Consider the following 24,230-nt stretch of genomic DNA (forward strand, 5'->3'; position numbering starts at 1 on the left):
AATGAAACGTTATTAATATAATTCAAAACTAAAAATAGAACTACCATATGATCCAGCCATCCCACTCCTGGGCATCTATCTGGAGAAAACCATCATCTGAAAGGATACACGCACCCCGATGTTCACTGCAGCACTATTTACAACAGCCAAGACATGGAAGCAACCTAAGTGTTCATTGACAGAGGAATGGATAAAGATGATGTGGTTCATATATACAACGGAATACTATTCAGCCATAAAAAAGAATGAAATAATGCCATTTGAAATAACATGGATGGACCTAGAGATTATCATACTAAGTGAAGTAAGTCAGACAAAGACAAATGTCATATGCTATCACTCATATGTGGAATCAAATTTTGTAAAAATGAAACAAATGAACTTGTTTACAACACAGAATCAGACTTACAGATATCGAAAACCAACTTATGGTTACCAAAGGGAAAGTGTCAGGGGGAGAGGGATAAATCAGGAGCTTGGGATGAACACACACACACTACTATATACGCTAGATAACCAACAAGGACCTACTGTATAGCACAGGGAACTCTACTCAGTATTCTGGGATCACCTATATGAGAGAAGAATCTACAAAAAAGAATATATGAATATGTATAACTGAATCACTTTGCTGTACACCTGAAACTAACACAACATTGTAAATCAACTATACTCCAACAAAATTAAAATTTAAAAGGAGAGAAAAAAAGTATTTATGAGAAATTGCCCTAAGACATTTGCAGAAGAGGTGGCAGATTAGAAAGAGGAAGCAGTGCCGCTGTCACTGGAGTTGCTGAAACAGTGCTGCGACGTCCGGCAGGCACGGTCCTTCTTGGAACCGTGACGCAGGGGAGGAGAGCTTCCCTGACGCGCAGACTACTCCCCTGCCCCATCTCGGCTCGGGTGGGAGCCCCAGGTTTCTCAGCAACGGGAACTCCCCTTATGTCCCAACTGGGAGGGGAACAGCAGAAACGTCACAGTCTGGTCCCGGGGCCCCGGCAGAAAGCAGACTCTGGCTTTCAGCCACGCTGGGGGCAGACCCTGGAGCTGCCAGCGACAGAACGACCCCTACCCGACAATTTCAGTCAACCTGGGGACAAGCTGCAGCTAAAGGAAAGGGACAGGGTGCTGGGGAGATGGTGTGAAGAACCAACACTGAAAACGGGAGCCAGTGGGACGGGGCACAGAAGCCCAAAGCCTAGGGCCACATCCACAGAAGAACAAAGGACTTCCCCATCTCCTTGCCCTTCAGAAGCTAATTTATTTGAACATGAATCCTGAATGCTAGGAAGGGGAGATTTCTAGGCTTTTTACACTTTCTCCCTGACTCCCAGTTTAGAAAAGAAGAAAAGGAAAGGGAAAGAGGAAAGAGACAAAACCCGCTGGCTTTCTAGAAACATTTGACAGAGCAGCCAGGAGCCCCACACCCAGGGCCCTCATCCCATGTCTGCGGTGTGGACAAGCCTGCTCTCACTCCTCTGAGGCTGCAGGCCCGGGGGCTAGTAGGAGGAGAAAGAGAGAAGTTCACCCAGGAGCAGAATGAACATCCACCATAGGGGACAGAGCATAGGTCGACATCACAGCTGGTATTTACTGAGGGATTCCCAGGTGCCAGGCACTATTTAATACTCCACTAGTTAGGAATATTAATCCTCATACTAACTTTTTGAAGTATTATCATGATTCTCTCCAATTAACAGGTGTAGAAAGTGAGGCATTAAGTAGATAAATAACTTGCCCAAAGTCACAAAGAATGTGTAGAGTAGCTGGGATTGCAAACCTGGGAAATAATAATCACTTCCTGGCTCTAAATTCTCCAAGAGTTTCTCATGATACTTAAAATCCGTTATCACAGCCTATAAAATCCCACCTCATCTGACTCCTACTCCCTGACCTCACTGCCTAAGACTTTCCCCCTTGCTCATAGACCTGATCAAACTGGCATTCTGAGTCCTCAATCAGGACAAACACATTCCTGCCTCAGGGCCTTTGAACATGCTTTTTCCCTCTGCCGGGAACACAGATCTCTGCAGGGCTCGCTACCTCGTCTTATTCACGTCTCTGCTCAAATGTCATCTCCACTGAGCAACCCTCCCCGACCTCTGATCTAAAATACAAAGTCCCCCGTCCTCTATCACCCTCTCTGTTGGGTCTTTCCCCACACACTGATCGCCAGCTGAAATCAGATCTTCATTTGCTGAGCTGTGCATTACGTGTCTTACGCTCTAGAGTGTAAGGTCCTTCAGGGCTGAAACGCCAGCCCTAGGACATGACTCAGTAAGCATCTGTTGAGTGAATGACTATATAAATGAAGGGGTGGGGCATATGGGGCCCAGGAGAGGGGTGTCACACCCACGTCACAGAGCGTTAAGGTGAGGCAGTCATGAAAATACAGTGGTTCTTCACCTTTTAGAAGTTAGGCAGTGCTGGGCTTCCCTGGTGGTGCAGTGGTTAAGAATCTGCCTGCCAGTGCAGGGGACATGGGTTCGAGCCCTGATGCGGGAAGATCCCACATGCCACGGAGCAACTAAGCCCGTGTGCCACAACTACTGAGCCCGCACTCTAGAGCCCGTGAGCCACAACTACTGAGCCCGCATGCCGCAACTACTGGCAACTACTGAAGCCTGCGCGCCTAGAGCCCGTGCTCTGCAAATGAGAAGCCACCACAATGAGAAGCCCATGCGCCGCAATGAAGAGCAGCCCCTGCTCGCCACAACTAGAGAAAGCTGCACACAGCAACGAAGAACCAAAGCAGCCAAAAAATAAATTAATTAACCGAAAAAAAAAAAAAAAGAAGTTAGGCAGTGCTGAGTCCTAGATGACAGGCATGGACCTTTCGTCCAAAAAAGTAACCAAACATTTTTGTTTGGTTTATAATCTCAAGGATCAGAGGGATAAATTGGGAGACTGGGATTGACATATACACACTACTATATATAAAATAAAATAGATAAGTAATAAGAACCTACTGTGTAGCACAGGGAATTCTATTCAATACTCTGTAATGACCTATATGGAAAAGAATCTAAAAAAGAGTGGATATGTGGATATGTATAACTGATTCACTTTGCTGTACAGCAGAAACTAACACAACATTGTAAATCAACTCTACTCCAATAAAAATTAATTTTAAAAAAATCTCAAGAATCTCTTTTAAACCCCAGGGAGGAACATCTGCACCAACGACGCAGGAGGTGGCAGGTAACAAACAGACTCGGATCTATCTGAGCGTCAGCTGAAGCCCCTTCTGCTCCCCCGGCTGCCTCGTGGGTAGTTCTGCCCCCTCCGGGTGCTTCTAAAGAAAAGAAGGGGGTCTGTGAACAGGGCGGTAGAAACAGCAGAGTGTGAGTCCCTGGCCCAGCAATGTGGCTTCTGGTGGCTACATCCTGCATTCTCAGCTCTGGACCTTGGCTCGCAGTGGGAGAGATGATGACTGTCGTTAATATTCCCTCTGTCCTGACGCCCACCAGCCGCATCACCTTGCCTTGACCAGTGGAATGTGGCAGAAGGGACACCATGCCAGCTCCGGGCCTCGCCTGGAAGAGGCTTCCGCTTTCACCATGTGATAAGTCTGACTACCCGAGACCACCTGCTGTGAGGAGGCCCAAGTCAGCCACACGAAGAGACAGGATGGCTGTGTGGAGGGACCCCTGAGGCACCGGACACGTGACCCGTCTGCCTGGCCCTCCCAGCCCAGCCGGGCCCACCAGCCCCCTGACTGCAGCTGAGTGAGTGACTCACGCTGACACCAAATGGAGCAGAAGAACTGCCAAGCCAGTTTCCTGACCCGCAGAGTAATGGAAAATGATACAGCTCTGTTGCTTTAAGCCACCAGGATCTGGAGTAGGCTGTCACACAGCAGTAAATAACGGGCCCATTTACACAACTCCTCAGCAGGGATGTCCTCCCCTCCTGCTTTGCTGAACCCTACCCACCCCTCAGTATGAGCTCCAGTAACGCCAACGCCTCCTTCCAGAAGCTTCTCTCATCACTCCACCTCACCCTTCACTCCACCAGCCCCTGAACGCTCAACCTCCTCATCTTTGGAGGCTCCCTCCTCCGAGAAGCCCTCCCTGACTTCCACAGTGGCCATGTGCCTGTGCCCGTGACCATCTCTGTCTGCCTGTTTCCCCTCAGAATGTCACTGTCACACACACTGTCACACATCCACATACTGCACAGACATAGCTCATTACTCCCACAAAGTACGGGTTCAGTAAGATCCAATGAACTAAAAGGATAAACCCTGACACCACTCACTGGGCCCTAACACACCACCTCATTCATCCTCTCTGCAGACCAGTGCATGTCGTTAGCCCCGTGACTGAAAACGCCTGGAGCGTGAGGGTCGTGCTACTCACCTCTGCACCCCTCACAGAGCCCTGCGCATAGTAGGCGCTCAATAAATGTACTGTTGACTCTTTTTTTTTTTTTTTTGGCTGCGTTGGGTCTTCGTTGCTGCGCCCGGGCTTTCTCTAGTTGTGGTGAGCAGGGGCTACTCCTCGTTGCAGTGCACGGGCTTCTCATTGCGGTGGCTTCTCTTGTTGTGGAGCACGGGCTCTAGGTGCGCGGGCTTCAGTAATTGTGGCTCTCAGGCTCTAGAGCACAGGCTCAGTAGTTGTGGCGCAGCATTTGGGATCTTCCCGGACTGGGGCTTGAACCCGTGTCCCCTGCACTGGCAGGCGGATTCTTAACCACTGCACCACCAGGGAAGCCCCTGTACTGTTGACTCTTAACTGGTCCATGTGACCTGAACTCCAGATTCACCCACAGACCTCTCATGCTCCGGTTCTCCTAGACCTGGATGCACTGCAAGGATGGACAGACTCTGCCTGTTTGTCTCTTTCCAATCAAGGAAATTCTCGGAAATCCATGCTTTCTACACTCAGAACAATGAGTTCATTCCGAAAGGATCATCTTTTGGAAGCCACATTCTCTTTAAAGGCGCTCACCCCCGACCCCTCCTTTCACAGCCAAGCGTGAAGGAGTAAACACAGCTTCCCACGCTGCCTGGGAGCTGCAAATCAACTGGAAATATCTGGTTCAATCTGTTGTTAAAAAGCACAGTCCAGACAGAACTGTCACCATGAGGGACAATCATTCTATGAATACACACATAGTCCTGTGACCTTTACCCAACATTCCAGAGATAGGGGAGCTGTGTGGGCCTGGGGGGAGGGGAGGGGGAGGGTTATAAATATAGGGACTGCCTGGGTAATTCCTTATCTACAAACTCCTTATCTCTGGGAAGGTTCAAAGCACTTCCCACCCACCACCTGGGACCCTCCCGCCTCCTGTGGACCAGGCCCTGGCTCTCCCCGGCCAGGCCAGGGCTCCTCTGCTTCTCCCACTCCAGCCTCCCCTTCTCAGGCTGTAAGTCTCAGATAGGACCTGATCCTAAAATTCTACAAGCTCACACCAGGCCAGGAACTTGCATCAACAGGTAAGGGCCTTTGTCACCTGTAGCTGAGCAAGGTGGAAAGGTGATAAAGGCCAACAAAGAAGACAGGACTGGTCAGGAAGTGGGGTCCTCTCGGGCACATGGCTGGCCCTCCCCAAGTCCTCATGGACCCAGTAAGTGTGCGTTCATCTCTGGGAGACATAGGGGAGATGTGTGCAGGCCTGGAGGACAGCGCCTGGGGTCCTCACCCCACCTCCACCACTTCCCAGCTGTGCGACCTTGGAACACATCCCTGAGGGGACTAGGCCAGTGCTGATTCAAATAAAAAGCACTCAATAAATGTGAGCTCCCCGCTCATCCCTCCCGCGTGCTTTAGAAAAGGCTGGCTCAGTACTGAGGCTACTGAATCCAGGTACAAGGGAGGCTCTACCCTTCAGGGATGACGTGCTGAACCCCCAAATAACAGAAATTAACTTGACTATATCACTCAATACTATTAAGGGACCATTCATCCACTCAATTCATTAATTCATTCAACAAACATTTGTCGAGTGTGTCACGTGCAGCCGGCATTGCCCTAAGCGCACCTTATGAGCGTCCTTGTTCTGGACACTATGGGGCTTTAAACAGTTACTGCCCCTGAAGTGCTTTTGTCCACGGTCCTGTCTCTGTCTTTGGAAAGGAATACAATGCATTCTACCTGCCATCACGTAGGCCCTAGATTTTAGGGAACAAGAGGATGCTCAAAGCGGATGCTCTGTCATGATAATGACAGAGATTATGACACCAGCAAACAGAAGTGATGCTCACACGGAGGTGAATGGACACACACAGGAGACTCCCTGAGTAGAAAACAAGACAACATATCCACTGCCCCAAGCTGTTATGCCACAGATCTGACCCCGACTCTAAGCTCACAGACATGACAGTATAGATCAACCTTCTACCACCTACCTGCGGGGAAGGACCAGTTCTCCTTTTGTATTTTCAATTTGCTGTCGGCTGATCATTTGCAAAATGCACAGATCATGTGCTTGAACGCTACGGTGACGTCAAATTATGTTAAAAGTTTCTAAATACTTTCTCTCGCTGTTGGTATTTGCCTTAATGTTACCCAGCACCCAACGATTCACAAACTGGCCCCCACCTATGAAGCACACTTCGGTTAGCAGTGATGTAGTTAATTCCACAAACCATCCAAAACCTAGCATAATACGTGTTGCAAACAATTACAAGAAATGGAATTGTAAAGGTCCACTTACTTGCCGATGGTTGAAATCTGATCAGGTCTTGCAAGTCCGTAGAAATCTGGAAAACATGGCTATAGAACTGCTGGACTGAATTCTTCAGGCCAGAGATGTCTCTGGAATGTGTCCGGAGCGTCCCGTTCATCTGCCTGACACAACTCCAGAGGCTGCTGACATGCTTGTTGAGCCCTTCCTTGATTTTCTGAAGACTTCCTGAGATGGAGTCCAGTTTGCTGCAGGTTTTCTCCATATGAGACACCCTGTCCTCCACCACAGAGACCCCCCTCTGGACCCCGTGTGTCTTCTCCTTACAAGCGTCCAGCTCGGCGAGGACCTGGCCCTGCAGCCGCTGCCACCTCTCCTCCAGCTGGTCGCAGCAAGGCACCGAGGCGGCCGGGGGAGACGGGAGGGGTTCAGCCCCCTTAGGAGACCCACGCCCTGCAGCCTTTTTACCTTCTCTACCACTGCTCAGCTCATTATGAAGATGACTCACGTGGTCTTCTGTGTGGTTTAGTTGAGAATAAAGAAAACTAAAATTCTGTTGAAGTCTCTGCATGCTATGCTCGGTTTCTTGAAACTTCCTATGCATTGTGTCATTTAGAGATTTCAAAAGGCTCAAAGCGTCACCTGCTGAAGGGTCGTCTCCGTTTCGCAAAGTATCTTCTCTCCCACGAGGCTCTCCCTGGAAGTTCTGTAGGCACATATCCTCCACCACTTGCACTTTGTCCTTCAGGTGGTTTAACTCCACCATGACCTGTTTGTTCCCAGCCCCCGAACCATCAGGCAGGGCTGACGCTGGGGGAGCAAGTTCTGCCTCCGAGCCGTTGGCCATCGCCAGGAGAGCGCTCCCCAGCCGCTCCTCCAGAGACTGTATTTTCTGATCAAGAAGGTGCTTCAAGTCATCTACCTCCCCACTGATGGTCCCCCGGAGGGTTTCTTCAATGTAAAAGCAGTGTTCCTCTGCATTCTTCTCTGTCACGTTGATCCTTGCATCCAGTTCATTCCATCTGGCGTCAAAGTCCACATCTGGCTCTGGAACTACGAGGCGGTCAAACTCATTGTCTAGTCGTCCGTTCAGCATTCTAGTCGCTTCAGCAACTCTTTCAATTTTTTGGTCTAACGTCTTGACCTGTTGCCCAAAGTCACCATTCTTGGCACCGTCACAGCAGTTTGCCCTGGTTGGAGGGTCTTGGATCCGGGCTCGAAGGTCACTGATTTCTTTTCTCAGGTTGGTTTCCTTCTCTCCTATAAGCTCCATCACTCCCAGGTAGCTGCTCCCATAGTCATCACAGTGCTGCTGGAGACCAATTAGCTTATACTCACACGAGTTCTTCAGATCAGCCAGCTTCCTGTCCATTCCCTCCATGAGCTCCTCTCTCAGGGCATCAATCTGACTATCGACATACGCTTGGTAGAGCTCATTGGTCGTCATGGTGACCGTAGGGCCCTGGGCCGCCTCCTGGAGCTGTCTGAGCTGCCCTTCATAGCCCTTCACCTTCCCATCCAGCTCTTCCAGCTTGCTACTCTTGGTCTTCAGGGCATCCTTGACTTCAGCCAATTCAGACTTGATGTCCTTCATGCCAGATTCCTTACTGTTGAGGACACCAGGAAGCTGGACCGTTTCTGGTTCTCCACCCACGGCACTGTCGGGCACTGGTTGGGGGTGCAGGTTACTGAGCCACGATGCCAGCATTTTGCTGGCGTCATCCTGAATGGAGTGTTTGAGGTTTTCATTCACTCCAGCAATGGAAGACTGGAGATCAAGCACCGTCCTTGTGAGTCGGAGAACCTTCTCCTCAAGCACCTGGATTTTCTTTTCCTGAAGTTCTAGGGGCCCCTGTTTTGGATCTACGGTCCGACTTAGTTCTGCTGCAGGAGTTGGTGACAAAGTCTTCCCAGGCTCTGAGACTCGGCTTGGTTCACTGTCTGTGACAAAGAAAGAGTTGGACACGACTTAACATTTTCTACCTTTACCCAGTTTCTGCAAAGACAATAAACAGGGTGTTCATGGGATTCACTTACAGCTCCCTTCTCACCGCAGGTAATTATTGTGCTAGAGTGAAAAGACTATGGGCTTTAAGTAAAAGAGAGCTCCAGGGGCATTCTGGCTCTGCTGTTTACAGCCTGCCCTCGAGCAGGCTAACTCACTTCTGTGAACTATAATCCCCTCATCTACGAAGCAGAGGCACTATCTTCCCTCTTGGGTTGTTAAGAGGATATTTACACGGCACATCATAGATACTCAATGGCCTCTTTCACCCTGAAGGGAAAATTCTTGATTTGCGTTATCATATGAACATACATCATTCCCTCATTAGTAACTGCACCCACACCCCGGTGGTTGACTGCATGCTGTAAAACCACAAGAACCCACTTGAGATCCACCCATTAGCAGTTGGGTGGTATGATATCACACGAGCAGCAAGTTATCCTCCAAGCAACCCCTAAATGTTTGCTTACTTTTAATAGCATCCCTGTGCTAAAAGACTCTCATAGACATTGTTCAGTGCTGTCATGCAGCTGGGGAAACTAACAGCGAACGAGAGATAAAGCAACAGAGTCTACTGGCGTCTGCCAACAACAGAGCTACGTGGCCCTAAGCAGTGAGAGTCACTAAGTCAAAGAATACAAACATTGAATTTGTTTGTGGCCAAGCCCCGCGTGGCTTGCTGGACCCTAGTTCCGGGACCAGGGATCCAACCCGTGCCCCGTGCAGTGGAAGCACAGAGTCCTAGCCACTGGACCGCCAGGGAATTCCCCAAACATTCCACTTTTGATAATCCTACTTTAAGAAATGTACCCTGCAAGGAAACAGTCCAAAAGAAAAAAATTATTATAAAATAATTGTGATGAGTCATAAAATGAAAATAAACTAACGTACAGAGAGAGAGAGAAATTAAACAAAAAGCAGGTTATCAGAATCTGAGGCACTGGACTTCCCTGGTGGTGCAGTGCTTAAGAATCTGCCTGCCAATGCAGGGAACACAGGTTCGAGCCCTGGTCCGGGAAGGTCCCACATGCTGTGGAGCAACTAAGCCCGTGCACCACAACTACTGAGCCTGTGCTCCGGAGCCCGCGAGCCACAACTGCTGAGCCCGTGTGCCACAACTACTGAAGCTCAAGTGCCTAGAGCCCGTGCTCTGCAACAAGAGAAGCCACTGCAATGAGAAGCCCGTGCACCGCAACAAAGAGTAGCCCCCGCTCACCACAACTAGAGAAAGCCCGCACGCAGCAACGAAGACCCAACGCAGCCAAAAATAAATAAATAAATTTATTTTTTTTTTAAATCTGAGGCACTAGGAGAATAAGCAGCAAACCACGCCCTTGAACACAGAATACAAGGAATTCTAGAATACCATCGACAAGCCTACAGATGATACTGAGACCTAGCGTGTAAAGTGGAAAAAGTCACACACGACATAGATTACAATGAAATAAAATGCATTAATGTAAACTGACAAACACTGGAAGTAAATTTAGAATGTTGTCGATATTTGAGCTTCATGTTCATTGTTTTCTCCTCCTCTAAACTTTTGCAGATGATCATATCAACAGTTATCATTCACTAAAATCAACATAGTGTTAAAACCAAGACTGGAATTCAGATGTCTAAATTCCCAAGGAGAAAACTAGAAAGAACACCTTGTTTTCCATACTGAAAAATGTATTCTATCTCAGGACACCAGAAATAAAATTCATTGAATCACGTACACATGAAATGCTGTTCTGAGCAAAGGAAATTTTTTTCTAAGGGCTGGAGAAGCAGGGGAGAATCAGGATGTAAGCAGAGGTTTTCTTCATACACTGCTGGTGACTATAAGAATTGTTACCACTTTTTGGAAGGATAATTTGGCAAGTATCAAAATACTCAGAATCCTTTTGACTCTGCAATTACACTTCTAGAAATTTATTCTAGTAAATAATAAGGATGAATCCAAAAATTTAACAGGAAAAAATACTATCTATAATAATGAAAAATTGCAAACAGTCTAAAGGACCAACGGTACAGGATAATGTCCAAACAATGACACTCTATGAAGCCATGAGATGATATTGTAGTATATTTAATGACATGAATGTTTTTTCATGAAGTTAAAAAATAAGTTCCAGAAACAGTATGTTCATTACAGTGATAGTGGGTTGAGGATAGGCGCTTCCTTTCATTCTCTTCTGAAATCTCACTAAAATGGCAAAAAACAAAACAAGCAAAACAAACCCCAACCAAGTCACATATAAAAAATTGGGAATCAGAATGGTTTTGGACATTTTCACAGTGCATTGGAAACTAGAAGAAAAAAAAAATTTCAATTGAAGTACAGTTGATTTACAATGTTATGTTAGTTTCAGGTGTACAGCAAAGTGATTCAGATATATATATATGTATATATATTCTTTTTCAGGTTCTTTTCCCACACAGGTTATTATAAAATATTGAGTATAGTTCCATGTGCTATACAGTAGGTCCTTGTTATCTATTTTATATGTAGTAGTGTGTATATATTAATCCCAAATTCCCAATTTATCCCTCCCCCGCAGTTTTCCTCTTTGGTAACCATAAGTTTGTTTTCTATGTCTGTGAGTCTCTTTCTGTTTTTCAAATAAGTTCATTTGTATCATTTTTTTAGATTCCACATATAAGTGGTATCATATGATATTTGTCTCTGACTTACTTCATTTAGTATGATAATCTACAGATCCAACCATGTTGCTGCCAATGGCATTATTTCATTCTTTTTATGGCTGAATAATATTCCATTGTACATATACACACCACATCTTCTTTATCCATTCACCTGTCAATGGACACTTAGGTTGCTTCCATGTCCTGGCTATTGTAAATAGTGCTGCAATGCACACTGGGGTGCATGCATCTTGTCAAATTATAGTTTTATCTGGATATATGCCCAAAAGTGTGATCGCTGGATCATATGGTAGCTCTATTTTTAGCTTTTTAAGGAACCTCCATATTGTTCTCCATAGTGGCTGCACCAATTTACATTCCCACCAACAGTGTAGGAGCGTTCCTTTTTGGAAACTAGAAGAAAATTGAGTGATGCTTTCAAAATTCTAAAGGAAAATTATTTCCAACCTAGAATTCTGAAGCTGGAGTAAATATATTTTCAGAATATCAAAAAGTTTACCTCCCATGCAATCCTCTCATGAAACTACTAGAAGATGTGCTCTACCAAAACAAGGGAATAAACTGAGAAAAAGCAAGCAGGGGGTACAGGAAGCAGGGAACGGATGGGAGAGAAGTCAGTTAAGGTCACAGGGTGGCAGCTGTGAACAAGGACAAGCAGATGACCAGTCCAGGTGGGGCAGGTGAGAAGGCTCTAGGAGAGATTTCTTCAAGGAGATGAAACCGATGTGTCTGAACAAAACGAGGGGACATGCAGATAACCAGCGGAGAGTCTGGGTTGAAATAGGGATAAAAATATAGAAAACCAAGCAAAGGAAAACATGCTTATTAACTCTAGAGAAATCCAGAAACAGTGTAGGAAAGGCAGCATGTTCATAGTACACTACAGAGCTCCGCTGTAAACATTATATAACTACTACAATGTAACCAATAAATACTGAACAGATAAAAACACAGTATAACTGAACGGAAAGGATGGCAGTATAGGAGCCCCATGTTAGATGAAAGGGACTTAAATCCTCACCTTCCATAATGAGAAGTCAAGGGGTGTGGAGGTAAATTCCAAAAGACCATCTAACGAGTTTAAAGCAGTGCTCACTTCAGCAGCACACTTACTAAAATTGGAATGATACAGAGAAGATTAGCATGGTCCCTGCACAAGGATGACAGGTAAATTCGTGAAGCATTACATATTTTTAAGCAACCTAAGTGTCCATCGATAGATGAATGGATAAAGAAGATGTGGTATATATATACAACGGGATACTGCTCAGCCATAAAAAAGAATGAAACAATGCCATTGGCAACAATATGGGTGGATCTGAAGGGTTTTATGCTTAGAGAAATAAAAGTCAGACAGAGAAAGACAAATACTCTGTGTTATCATTTATATGTGGAATCTAAAAAATAAAACAAATAGATGTATATAACAAAACAGAAACAAACTCACAGATACAGAGAACAAACTGGTAGTTACCAGTGGGGAGAAGGAAGGGGGGAGGGGCAAGACAGAGGTAGAGGATTAAGAGGTACAAACTATGTAAAAAATAAATAAGAAACAAGGACAACACAGGGAAATATAGCCATTATTTTGCAATAACTTTAAATGAAGTATAATCTATAAAAATACTGAATCACTGTGTTGTACACCTGTAATTAATATAGTATTGTAAATCTATACTTCAATTATTTTAATTTTTAAAGAGTTTAAAGTAATTACCCCTGAGAAGGGAAAGTGGGAGAGAAAGGGAATTTGCTAATACCCCTGAGAAGGGAAAGTGGGAGAGAAAGTGCTTTTCCTAATAGTCCTTATAAAGCTACTGAACTCATTAAACTACATGTATGTTTAAACTTTTATAAAATAAAAAGTAAAACTAAACAAAACAGAAATAAACTGTCCACTATGATCCAACACGCCCCCTCACTACTTGTCTAGTGTCTGCCTTTCATGAGGTCAGGGACTGTGTCTGCCTTGATTTTCTCTTTTCCTAAGAACCCAGTATAGAGCCTGCAGATATAGAATAAATATTTGTGGGATGAATGAATGAATTTTTCTTTAACAAAATGTATGTGCAGAAATAGAAAAGAGAATAGTGTTCTATAGTAAAATGTTAACAGTAGTTGTCATTTGGTGGTGAGATTATGTGTACTTAAATATTTTTCCTATAAACATACTGTAATAGATATGCATTACTTTTATAATAAAAATTATTTTAAAGTCTGTTTTACGGACAATATTGGGAAACACCACTAGTTTCAAAATCGAAAACACAGGACTTCCCTGGTGGCACAGTGGTTAAGAATCCACCTGCCAATGCAGGGGACACAGGCTCAAGCCCTGGTCCGGGAAGATCCCACATGCCGCGGAGCAACAAAGTCCGTGCACCACAGCTACTGAGCCTGAGCTCTAGAGCCCGTGAGCCGCAACTACTGAGCCTGCAGGCCGCAACTACTGAAGCCCATGCACATACAGCCCATGCTCCGCAACAAGAGAAGCCACCACAGTGAGAAGCCCGCACCCCGCAACGAAGAGTAGCCCCTGCTCGCCACAATTAGAGAAAGCCCGCGCACAGCAACGAAGACCCAATGCAGACAAAAAAAACCCCAAAACAAACTGAAAACACCTCATGGGAAAATATAATCATTTAAAGATGACTTAAACATTTAACTCATAAGAAAATCTAGGTTTTTCTCACTGAACTTTAAAAAACAAGAAAGATAAAGTAATGTAGAATAAAATGTCAAAATATTTTTATCCATAAAAGTCAGTTTCTTAATGTTACACTTAAAAGCCAAGGTGAAAATTGTCATTGCTTGCTAAGCTATTCATTGAGTTTGTGCTACTTCACTTAAAAAAAAATCAAAAGCAAATTTAAGAACAGCCTCATTGGACACTTCTAACTTGGGGCTTAGCTTTGCAAATATCTCACCCCAAACAGAATAAGAATGATTCTATTTACCTTTTTTTCTTTTGGAAAAAGAAACAATTTTAGTTTCTTCAAATTCAGGTTTATGGGAGCTTGTACATGAAAAGTAAAGTAAAAACAACCCAAGCATCATTACCTCGTTACACTTGACTCTCTTTTGTCTGTGCCTCAGGCCACACAAGGCTGAGACCAGCAGCATCTCCCACTCTAAGGCCTTGGCTTTCACAACCAGTTGGCCCTAACAAAGCAATTTACTTTTTTTTTTTTTTTTTTTTTTTGGTACGCGGGCCTCTCACTGTTGTGGCCTCTCCCATTGCGCAGCACAGGCTCCGGACGCGCAGGCTCAGCGGCCATGGCTCACGGGCCCAGCCGCTCCGCGGCATGTGGGATCTTCCCGGACGGGGGCACGAACCCGTGTCTCCTGCATCGGCAGGCAGACTCTCAACCACTGCGCCACCAGGGAAGCCCGCAATTTACTTTTTAAAAGTCTGTCTTCCGATCGCTACTGCTTCTGCAATTAAATTTGTGTGCCATGTGTCTACTGCAGGCATATGTGCGTGTTTTGGGCAGAACTTGGAAAGCTCCACGCCATAACTCATAAATCCTGTAGTGAGAAGGAGCAGGGGCGGCCGGCAAAGCAGAGCGCAAGTCAGAAGGTACCTGTGGCTTTCTTCACGCTGTTTCTCGGCCGAGCGGGCGTGGGGCGGGGCGTCTTCATGGGGTCTCTGGGACCTTCTTGGCAGTCCCCTCCCCTGAAGCCAGGGCAGCACCTCCATTCCAGCTGTGTCACCGTCTTGTACCTGGTGACGTATCTGGGTCTGACATTCACACGATAACTGCCGAAGAAAAAAGGTGGCATCTCTCTTTACTGGCTGCTGTTGCAAACACCCCCGGTCCCCCTGGCTGAATCCGAATGAAGACGCTCCAGGTCACTGCTCTCTCCAGGCTGACCCAGCAGGGACCACTGGTCTCCTCTAGTCCAGCCCTGCCCCCCTCCTTCCTCCAGCTCCTGCATCCACCTGCCCCCAGGTCCCCTCCCACTAAAGGCTGGAGAAACAGACAACTCAGAAAAACTTGGCCCATGAATCTCATTGGATGTGGACATTGTTCACAAACCGGGCTTTTATTTCACCGACAAACTTATACAATTCGCTGCTTTGTGGGGGTTTTTCCAAGGTAAGTCAGGGCCATTTGGTTTGTGTTTTAGAGAAACACCCCGGGTGCCCTCACCTCCCATGGCCCCCTGTGTATTCATCTCGGCACCCTCTTTCCCAACACCAACAAAGGGAGCAGCGAGCCCCTGGAGACGCATCTCACGCTATTTGTGTTCAGATCTTTTTAAAAAGATGCCCCGGTCCACACGGCTAATGACAGAAATAAGGAAGCAGAATTGGAACCATTCAAAAATCCCGTTTATGGTGCACTTGTGTATCACATAGAGACCCTGGCAACAAGCTGGAAAGTCCTTTAGACCCAGGGCTGGACCTCAGCCCAGAACACACAGCGCTCAGAGGGACCAACCAGGAGCTCACCCCGCAGCGGCCCTCCCTGCTCACAGCACAGAGGCAAGCCGGCTCCTGGGTCACCCCGGCTTCTCCTTCTGACTGGGAACGACAGCTCTCTTGAACCTCGTCACTTTCTCTTCGGTTCCAACACCCCAGCACGAGCAGCTAGCCCCCTTTTGGGACCGATTCCCAGAAAGAAACGGGCTTTGCATCACGTCCTCAGGGCTGCTGTGTGCTGCTCAGGGGGGCATCTGGGGGCCTGATGCCAGCCTAGTGACTCCATCAGGCCCCGGCCTTGTGGCAGGTAGAGTTCAAAGCTACATTCCTGAGAAAATTACAAATGGCTAAATGTAATGGACTTCTGGCATCCTCCCTGAGGGTCCAAACCATGACACCCCAAACCTCACATGCCAGGAACCACCTCACGTGCCAGGACAGGCAAGGTGACCCTTCAGAATTCCAGGAGGGCCCGCTGACAGCACTGCCCCAGTGGGAGTGTCCCAGCACTTCACTGACCCGTCTCACCTGGTCTTGTAGGGCAGTGGTTCTCAACCTTGGCCGTGTGTTAGAATTACCAGGGACCTGTGAAAAACTACCCACGCTGGGGTCCCACCCTCAGAAGCTCTGATTTAATCGGTCTGCAGTGCGGCCTGGGTGTGTGGATTTTGAGACGCTTGGGTGGGAAGCGTTTGAAGGAAAACTGATGAGAAAGCCCAATAAGTAAAACAGAAAAGAAGGGCTGCTCAGGGGGTCAGGGGCAAAGCAGGTGCAAGACCTGCCTTCCCGGTTCTTCATTCTCTCATTCCCGCCACGTCCCCCATCAAGGCCCCACTATATACATCATTCCTTTTTCACAAATGAGAAAACAGAGGCTCGTAGAGGTTAAGTGACTTCTCCCAGTTCCAATGGTCAGGAAGGTCCAGGACTGGACTTTGAAGCCATGTGCTCGCCTGGACCCCGCAGGGCCCTCCCAGCGCACAGAAGCAGCCAGTCTCGCTGGCAACTGCCTCAATGTGAAGCAACCGCGCCCACCCAGACACGCTCCAAAAGGGCCCACAAGCTGGGTAAGAAGGCAGCCTGAGCACTTAATTCGGTCCAGGTCCACACTAGCCCTCAGCCCCCTAGCACCCCACCTACCAAAGGCATCCTCTGTGTGGTCCCAGAAACTACAGGAAAAGAAAGAAAAATTCCACTTCACTGTTTTGCAGGCTCAAGCGCAGCATAATGCAGGAAAAATGTGTCATCTCCGAAAAACCTGGTTCCTCTGAGGATTGAATGTGAAAATGTGTCTGCTCTGGGGTTTTCTCCGTGTGCCGGGAGATGACGGCCCTCATGAAACCCTTCTGGCCGTGGCTGAGCCGGGCCGAGGGGCCCAAACCCCGCAGCTTTGATGCCGAGGGACGACCCCCCACCCCACCCGGGGGACTTAGCCCCTCACCGCCCAGCCGAGCGCAAGAAAGTTCTTGCTTTTCCAACACACTTCATTCTTTTCGCTGAAGGCAGTGATGATTTCAGCGCTAGCGCATAACTTAGGAAAGCTCCCTGGAGCACCCTCCTTCCTCTCCGCCCCACCCCCCACCCCTATTGCTCTAGGTTTCCGGTTTCAGTGGACTTCAGGTTGACTGCATCTCCAACCAAGTTTCCAGCCCCGCGTGTGAAAGCAGTGACAGCTGGAAGCCACTGGGGGCCACCTGAGCTCACGGCCACATCTCTGTGCCCGAGAACACGATCCCTGAGGCACCGGCAGGTCCCCAGGACTCATTTCAGGGGGGCGTGATGGGGGGAGGCGGGTCTGTCCAGCCCCACAGCCCTACTGGGATATCCTGGCAGAAACCGGGCTGCTGCTTCCACTGGGGCAGCCAAGGGGCCCCCCAGAGGATGGGGGAGCACCAGGCAGGACTCCCAGGCCTGCCCGCATGCCCTGGATCTGCGGGACAGTATCCTGGCCAGGGGGCCTTAAAAAAAATGCCTAGGCCTTTACCCTCAAAATTCTAATTTCACTGGTCTGAGGTGGGGGGACCCAGGTGTCTGTACCTTTCAAAAACTCCCCACGTAATCGCCAAGCGCAGCCAGAGTTGAGAAGCACCCCAGACCCAGGCACCCAGGGGCCCAACAACCAGGCAGCAGCCCAAGCGTCACCCCAGGGCCCCTGGGAAGTGGGTGTTTGGAAGATGCTCCGTGGACATTTACTAAATCAGCAAACTGCACCCAGCTGGGGGCGGCCAAGGAAGGGCCCGCAGCCAAAGGGACAGAGTCACTGCCCGGCGGGGCTGGAGCCCGGGGGCTGACTGGGCTCCAGCCTTGGTCCCCATCCCAGCCTCGGGTCAGGTCTGTAACAGCATCCCTTCCAGGGGGAGCCCCGATCAGCTGCCTCAGGCACCCCTGGAGGTGGGCAGTGAGCTGCCCCACAGCCCTGTCCACTCTTCCCAACTCTCCCCCCCCCTCCTCTCAAGCACTTTTCGGGGGTGAGACAAGGGGTCACCATTTTTACAAGTTCAGTCACGATGTCAAGGCACCAGATGGGCCCAGGAGATGCTAATGAGAAGGAGGTTGGAAGAAAAGGACTGCAAGAGTTGAATCAGAGCTCAGGGACCACATGACGAAGTGTCCCTGTTAAAACAGAATGGGACAAAGTGTACATCCATTTGACGTCACCCCCACCAAGACTCCTTCCCACTGGTGGGAGGTGAGACCGCGCCTCACCTGCTTCCATTCACACTTGCATTTGCTCATCCAGAGTTCATCCTCCCCGCCAACCGCGGGGCCCTTGAGGGCAAGAACGCCTGTTGGCTGTTCTCTACAAGACCCCCACTTTTCAACACAGTGTCTGTCCTATTGTGCTTAATAAATAACTGAGTATTAATCGTTAATCAGTAACTGATTGATCAAACAAGTAATTAATGACACTAGGCCTACTTTTGACAAGGTTTGGGGAAGTCCAGCGTCCATAATAACAACCCCAGAGCGACCCTCAGGTCTAACCCAGCTGAACCCAGGAGGTTCAGTCCTCCCAGAACCCAGTCGAGCTCCAGGGTCCACAGTCATGTGAACAGGACAAGAATCAAACACCAGAAGGTGAGCCAGCGCTGGGCTTTCCAAGACAGCCATTAACCGGGGGGCGGGTGTTTAAATGTAAACTGATTAAAATTAAATAAAACCGAACATCTACTTCCTCAGTCACACTATCCACATTTCATGAGCTTTACAGCCACAGTGACTATGGTATTAAATAAACAAAGTGAATATCTCCAACATCACAGAAAGTTCTGTCGGACAGGACTGGGCGAGAGCGTCGCAAGATTGTCAAGGGAACAGCAACGGGCTCACGTCTATCTGTTCATCTGATTTCTCCTCCCATCTCCCCAGCACTGCAAGTAGAACATTGCTCTGAAATAACCACACATCACTGGCACAGGACCATCTAGACAGTGGTTCCACAAAGTAAGGATCTTTTCCCTGCATTTAGTGTCTACCTGTATTTTATTTTAACACTCTGCACAAACTGAAAACCCAGAGGACCCTGGGGGCACTCATTTGACTGGGATTTCTCCCAAGAATGGACTTGACAGTAAACTCCTCTCCCTCCTCCAGTCCCTGGCTTGCCCCCCAAAACCTGGAGTCAATTCTTGTTGCTTCATTCCGTGTGTGTAGCTCCGCCCAGTATCGATCAGAATGGGACAGAGGATGGAAAAGAGGCGCTTCCCCTCCCTGGTAGGGAGCACCCAGGCCTGGGGAACTAACCACCTCCCCAGGGACAAGGGAAGTCCACACGAAAAGGTGAGAAATCATCTCCCAGAGTTTCCAAACGCGCACCCAGGGCAGACCTGGGTGTCTGGCGTTCAGCCACTGCTCCAGGTTTTCCACAGGGCGGTTCACTGCAGCCACAGCAATCCCATTTTTTAAAAACTGTGGTACAGTTACGTAAGTATGTAAGTACACATTACATAAAAGGTGCCATCTTAACCGTTCTTAACAGTGCAGTTCAGTAGCACTAAGTACGTTCACAGTGTTGTGCAAACCTCACCACCACCCACCTCCAGAACTTTTGCATCACCCCAAACTGAAACCCCGCACCCATATTAAACACTAACTCCCCATTGCCCGCCCCAACCCCTGGGAACCAGCATTCTACTTCCTGTCTCTAGGAATCTGACTGCTCTAGGGACCTCATATAGGTAGAATCGTACAGTATTTGTCCTTTTGTGACTGGCTTGTGTCACTTAGCATAATGTCCTTGTAGGCGAGGAAAAGACTTTGCCTGTACCCTCTTAGATTTGTTCCTGGAGTCTGTGAATTAAACTGACAAAAGACAGATTAACAGGAGAAAAAGACTACAAATGTTATTGATATGAATATTTTTATGTGCATGGGGGCTTCAGGAAAGAAGTGAAAACTCAAAGTAGCAGTTAGACTCAGAGGCTTATGTACCATTTTAACAAAGGATGATAAAATGTGGAGAAGGAATCAGACAAAGGAAAGGGAGTTTGGGCTTCTAGGGGCAATAAGTTGTGGGAATGTGGGTAGGACACTAATGGGTGATAACGGCTATTTTAGTAAGGTTTCTTTTTTTTTTTTTTTTTTTGCGGTACGCGGGCCTCTCACTGTTGTGGCCTCTCCTGTTGCAGAGCACAGGCTCCGGACGCGCAGGCTCAGCGGCCATGGCTCACGGGCCCAGCCGCTCCGTGGCATGTGGGATCTTCCTGGACCGGGGCACGAACCCGTGTCCCCTGCATCGGCAGGCAGACTCTCAACCACTGCGCCACCAGGGAAGACCAGTAAGGTTTGTTTATACAGACTCCTCTCTGTGCTGGCTCTCTGTCTCTGGTGATTAGGGTCACACCCCTCATCCCAGTATAGGAGAGGCAGGAAACTCACACCCCGCTTTTGGGAATAAATGGGAAGGGCAGAAAGGTCTTGTCTCTGAGGTTTCTCAGTGGCCTTCAGCTCAAAATAATCAATATGGAAAAGTGGCATGTTTTGAGGTGGTCTGCCCTGATCCCCTTCATCTCAGGCTCATCCATATTATAGCATGTATCAAGATTTCCTTTTTAAGGGGGCTTCCCTGGTGGCTCAGTGCTTAAGAATCTGCCTGCCAATGCAGGGGACACGGGTTTGAGCCCTGGTCCAGGAAGATCCCACATGCCGCAGAGCAACTAGGCCCGTGCACCACAACTACTGAGCCTGCGCTCTAGAGCCCGTGAACCACAACTACTGAGCCCACGTGCCACAACTACTGAAGCCTGTGCGCCTCGAGCCCATGCTCCACAAGAGAAGCCATTGCAATGAGAAGCCCGCGCACCACAACGAAGAGTAGCCCCCACTCGCAACAACTAGAGAAAGCCCGCGTGCAGCAACGAAGACCCAACACAGCCAAATAAATGAATAAATTTATTTTAACAAATTTCCTTTTTTACACAGAAATTCACTTTTACAAAGTTGGGTCTCAGTGCTCTAATTTAGAAATTGCCAAGACAGTGGACTGAGTTTCTAGGAACTGCTTGTGACAAATGGGTTTGCTTTCTCTTTTGTTGTCATTCTACCAATCAATGAATAAATAAGTGAACTTTTTATTAAAGTAACACTTTGCCAAAAGTAAATACAGCAGTGGCTATAAAGTTTGAAACAGAAGGGATTTCAGAACTACATGAAGGAAAAGTTGTTCTGCACTAGCAGAAGAGACACTTCCATCTGAATCCACTGTGTCTACTGACGATCAAAAAATTGGCCATTTGAGGGGCTTCCCTGGTGGCGCAGTGGTTAAGAATCCACCTGCCAATGCAGGGAACACAGGTTCAAGTCCTGGTCCGGGAAGATCACGTGTACCATGGAGCAACTAAGCCCGTGAGCCACAACTACTGAGCCTGTGCTCTAGAGCCCGCGAGCCACAACTACTGAGCCCATGTGACACAACTACTGAGCCCGCGTGCCACAACTACTGAGCCCGCGCACTGCAACTACTGAAGCCCGTGCACCTAGAGCCTGTGCTCCACAACAAGAGAAGCCACTGCAATGAGAAGCCCGCGCACTGCAACAAAGAGTAGCCCCTGCTCGCTGCTACTAGAGAAAGCCCGCACGCAGCAACAAAGACCCAACGCAGCCAAAAATAAATAAATAAATTTGTAAAAAAGAAATTGGCCATTTGAAACCACGTGCAAGACAATCTGAGGAGGTGACTCTGGTCCCCAAGGCTAACTGTCCACATTCTGAAAAAGTCTCCCCCCACGAGAGAGTGAAGAAACCAGATAGCCTTCTTCCAGGTTGGAGCACATCACACACACAAATCACAGTTCTCATCTTATCTTTTTCTGCTACATTGCACATTTTTAATTAGATCCCTGCCTGGAGAAATTAATAACGTGGAAGGAAAGAAATGCTCAATATTTTGCTTGACTCCTTAGGACAAACCACTTAAGTTTTAAAAGTCAGAAGGCTTGGGCAAATATATTTCTGAAATACAAAATGCATCTGATGAATCTCGAAGTCATATAGAGGCACCTAATTAAAATCAGATTACAATACAGCTTTGTACATTTTTTTTTTCTTTTGGCTGTGCTGGGTCTTCGTTGCTGCGTGTGGGCTTTCTCTAGTTGCGGTGAGTGGGGGCTACTCTTCATTGTGGAGCACAAGCTCTAGATGCACAGGCTTTAGTAGTTGCAGCACGTGGGATCAATAGTTGTGGCACACAGGCTCAGCAGTTGTGGCTTGCGGGCTCTAGAGCACGGGCTCAGTAGTTGTGGCGCATGGGCTTAATTGTCCTGCGGCATGTGGGATCTTCCTGGACCAGGGGTGGAACCCATGGCTGCCAATGCAGCGGATTCTTAACCACTGGACCACCAGGGAAGTCCCTGCTTTGTACATTTCTTAAATCACAGACCCTAGACCAAGGCAGTGTGCTCAAAATGAAAGTGTATGTATAGCAGATTGTCTGTTTCCCAGTACAAAGGAGATTCTTGCTGGAGAAACCACAATTGTAAGCTGTTTCTTTTTCCATTTCTTCTTGAATTAATTTCCTTCCGTACTTAGAGTGGCAAGTTAGATTCAAACCCTAAAACCCTCTTTACTTCTCAGCCATTTTCTCTGATCATACAGCATAATGAGTAGAATAAGTTTTCCCCACGACGGATCACCCTCCTTAACCCTGAGGACAGAAAAAATTCTACAGTCCTGAAAGAAAGGTGATTGAAGGAAAGCCCAGCGGCTCAACTGAGAGGCTGTCCCAACTCGGCTGCAACAGACAGTGAAGTGTCATTTTCAGATTTACCATAAGAGCGGCCTGTACCTTCCTTCGGAGCAAACTTGCATTGCTAAAAATGACATCATCTCCAAGCGCGGGGCGCGCCCAGCAGCATGAAATACAGTTTACGCGTGTGTGCTATGGAGTCCGCATTCTTGGTTTTAACTTCCTCACTTGGGGAAATACATGACAGAGCTCAAGTCTGCAGTGGGGGAAGGGCGAGCGAGCGCGGAGGCCTCCAGGGCCCGAGCACCACCCCGGCTTTCTGGCGGCAGAATAATCCAACACTAACGAAGGCCCACGTTCCCCTAACAATTCTTTTGGGGAAGGGCCATCGCCGCTGCAGGCTGCTTTCCGCAACTCCATTGTACAGGATTCCATTTCTCGAACTCACATCTCATCTCCTCATCCCCAGAGTCAGGATCACAGAGCACCCTCCGCCCCAATCGCGCCCAGATGCGCTCATTCCCCATGTTCCCACGGTGTGGCCCGGAAAACAGCTGCGGCCTCAGCCTTTGGCGTGATGCTCACCCCAAGGGTGACTTTCTGTGGTTCGGGAATGCAAATGTTTCTTCTCAGAGCCACTGAATAATTCTTGATCATTTCCTCTTTCTTTAAGAGGAAAAATGATTTCCTCAAATTCTCCTACAGAAGTCACAATAATTTCGAAAGCCCTTTTCCTGTGTGTCCCCTGCCTCGGTTTGCAACATTCCTCCCCCCTCAGGCTCCAGTCACTCTGTGCTTTCTCTTTCTCAACTTCCATATCCGCCAGCCACCCTTCAGCTTGCAGCTAGCTGCCCACCCGTCATTCTCAGTACAAGCAGCCCTCTGGATCGGCGGTTCCGTGTCTGCAGGTTCAACCCACAGCAGATTGAAAATATTCATGCAAAAAAAAAAAATTCCTGGAAAGTTCCAAAAAGCAAAACGAATTTGTCATGCACCCAGCCACTATGTATTTATATAGCATTTACATTGTATTGGGTATTATAAGTTATCCAGAGGTGATTTAAAGTATACAGGAGGATGTGCATAAGTTATATGCAAATATTATGCCATTTTATATAAGGGACTTGAGCATCTGTGCATTTTGGTATCCGTGGGAGGTCCCGGAACCAATCCCCTATGGAGCCCAAGGGACGACTGTACTGCTTTTCCAAACAGAAAGGGAACTGGCTATGATACCCCATCTGTAATCAATTTTGGACCTTTGGATGGTGACCACGGATGGTGGCAAGCTCTTAAACAGGCCTCACCTGGAACTTGGTGGCAGTCACTTA

At 47.8% G+C, this 24,230-nt stretch overlaps 1 protein-coding gene across 1 annotated transcript in view; it reads right to left on the reverse strand.

Annotated features, from left to right (window-relative positions):
• EMILIN2 (elastin microfibril interfacer 2) overlaps positions 1-24,230 on the reverse strand; it is a gene marked incomplete at its 5' end in the record, with an annotated part of 50,310 nt that overhangs the window by 11,977 nt on the left and 14,103 nt on the right. The window contains 2 exons of the mRNA XM_082668436.1: positions 6,664-8,574; positions 14,875-15,050. Of these exons, the coding sequence (XP_082524562.1) occupies positions 6,664-8,574; positions 14,875-15,050 (2,087 nt within the window). The remainder of the gene's footprint in view (positions 1-6,663; positions 8,575-14,874; positions 15,051-24,230) is intronic.

This window comes from Grampus griseus, assembly GCF_964374135.1.
Source record: "Grampus griseus genome assembly, chromosome: 12".
Lineage (NCBI taxonomy): Eukaryota > Metazoa > Chordata > Mammalia > Artiodactyla > Delphinidae > Grampus > Grampus griseus.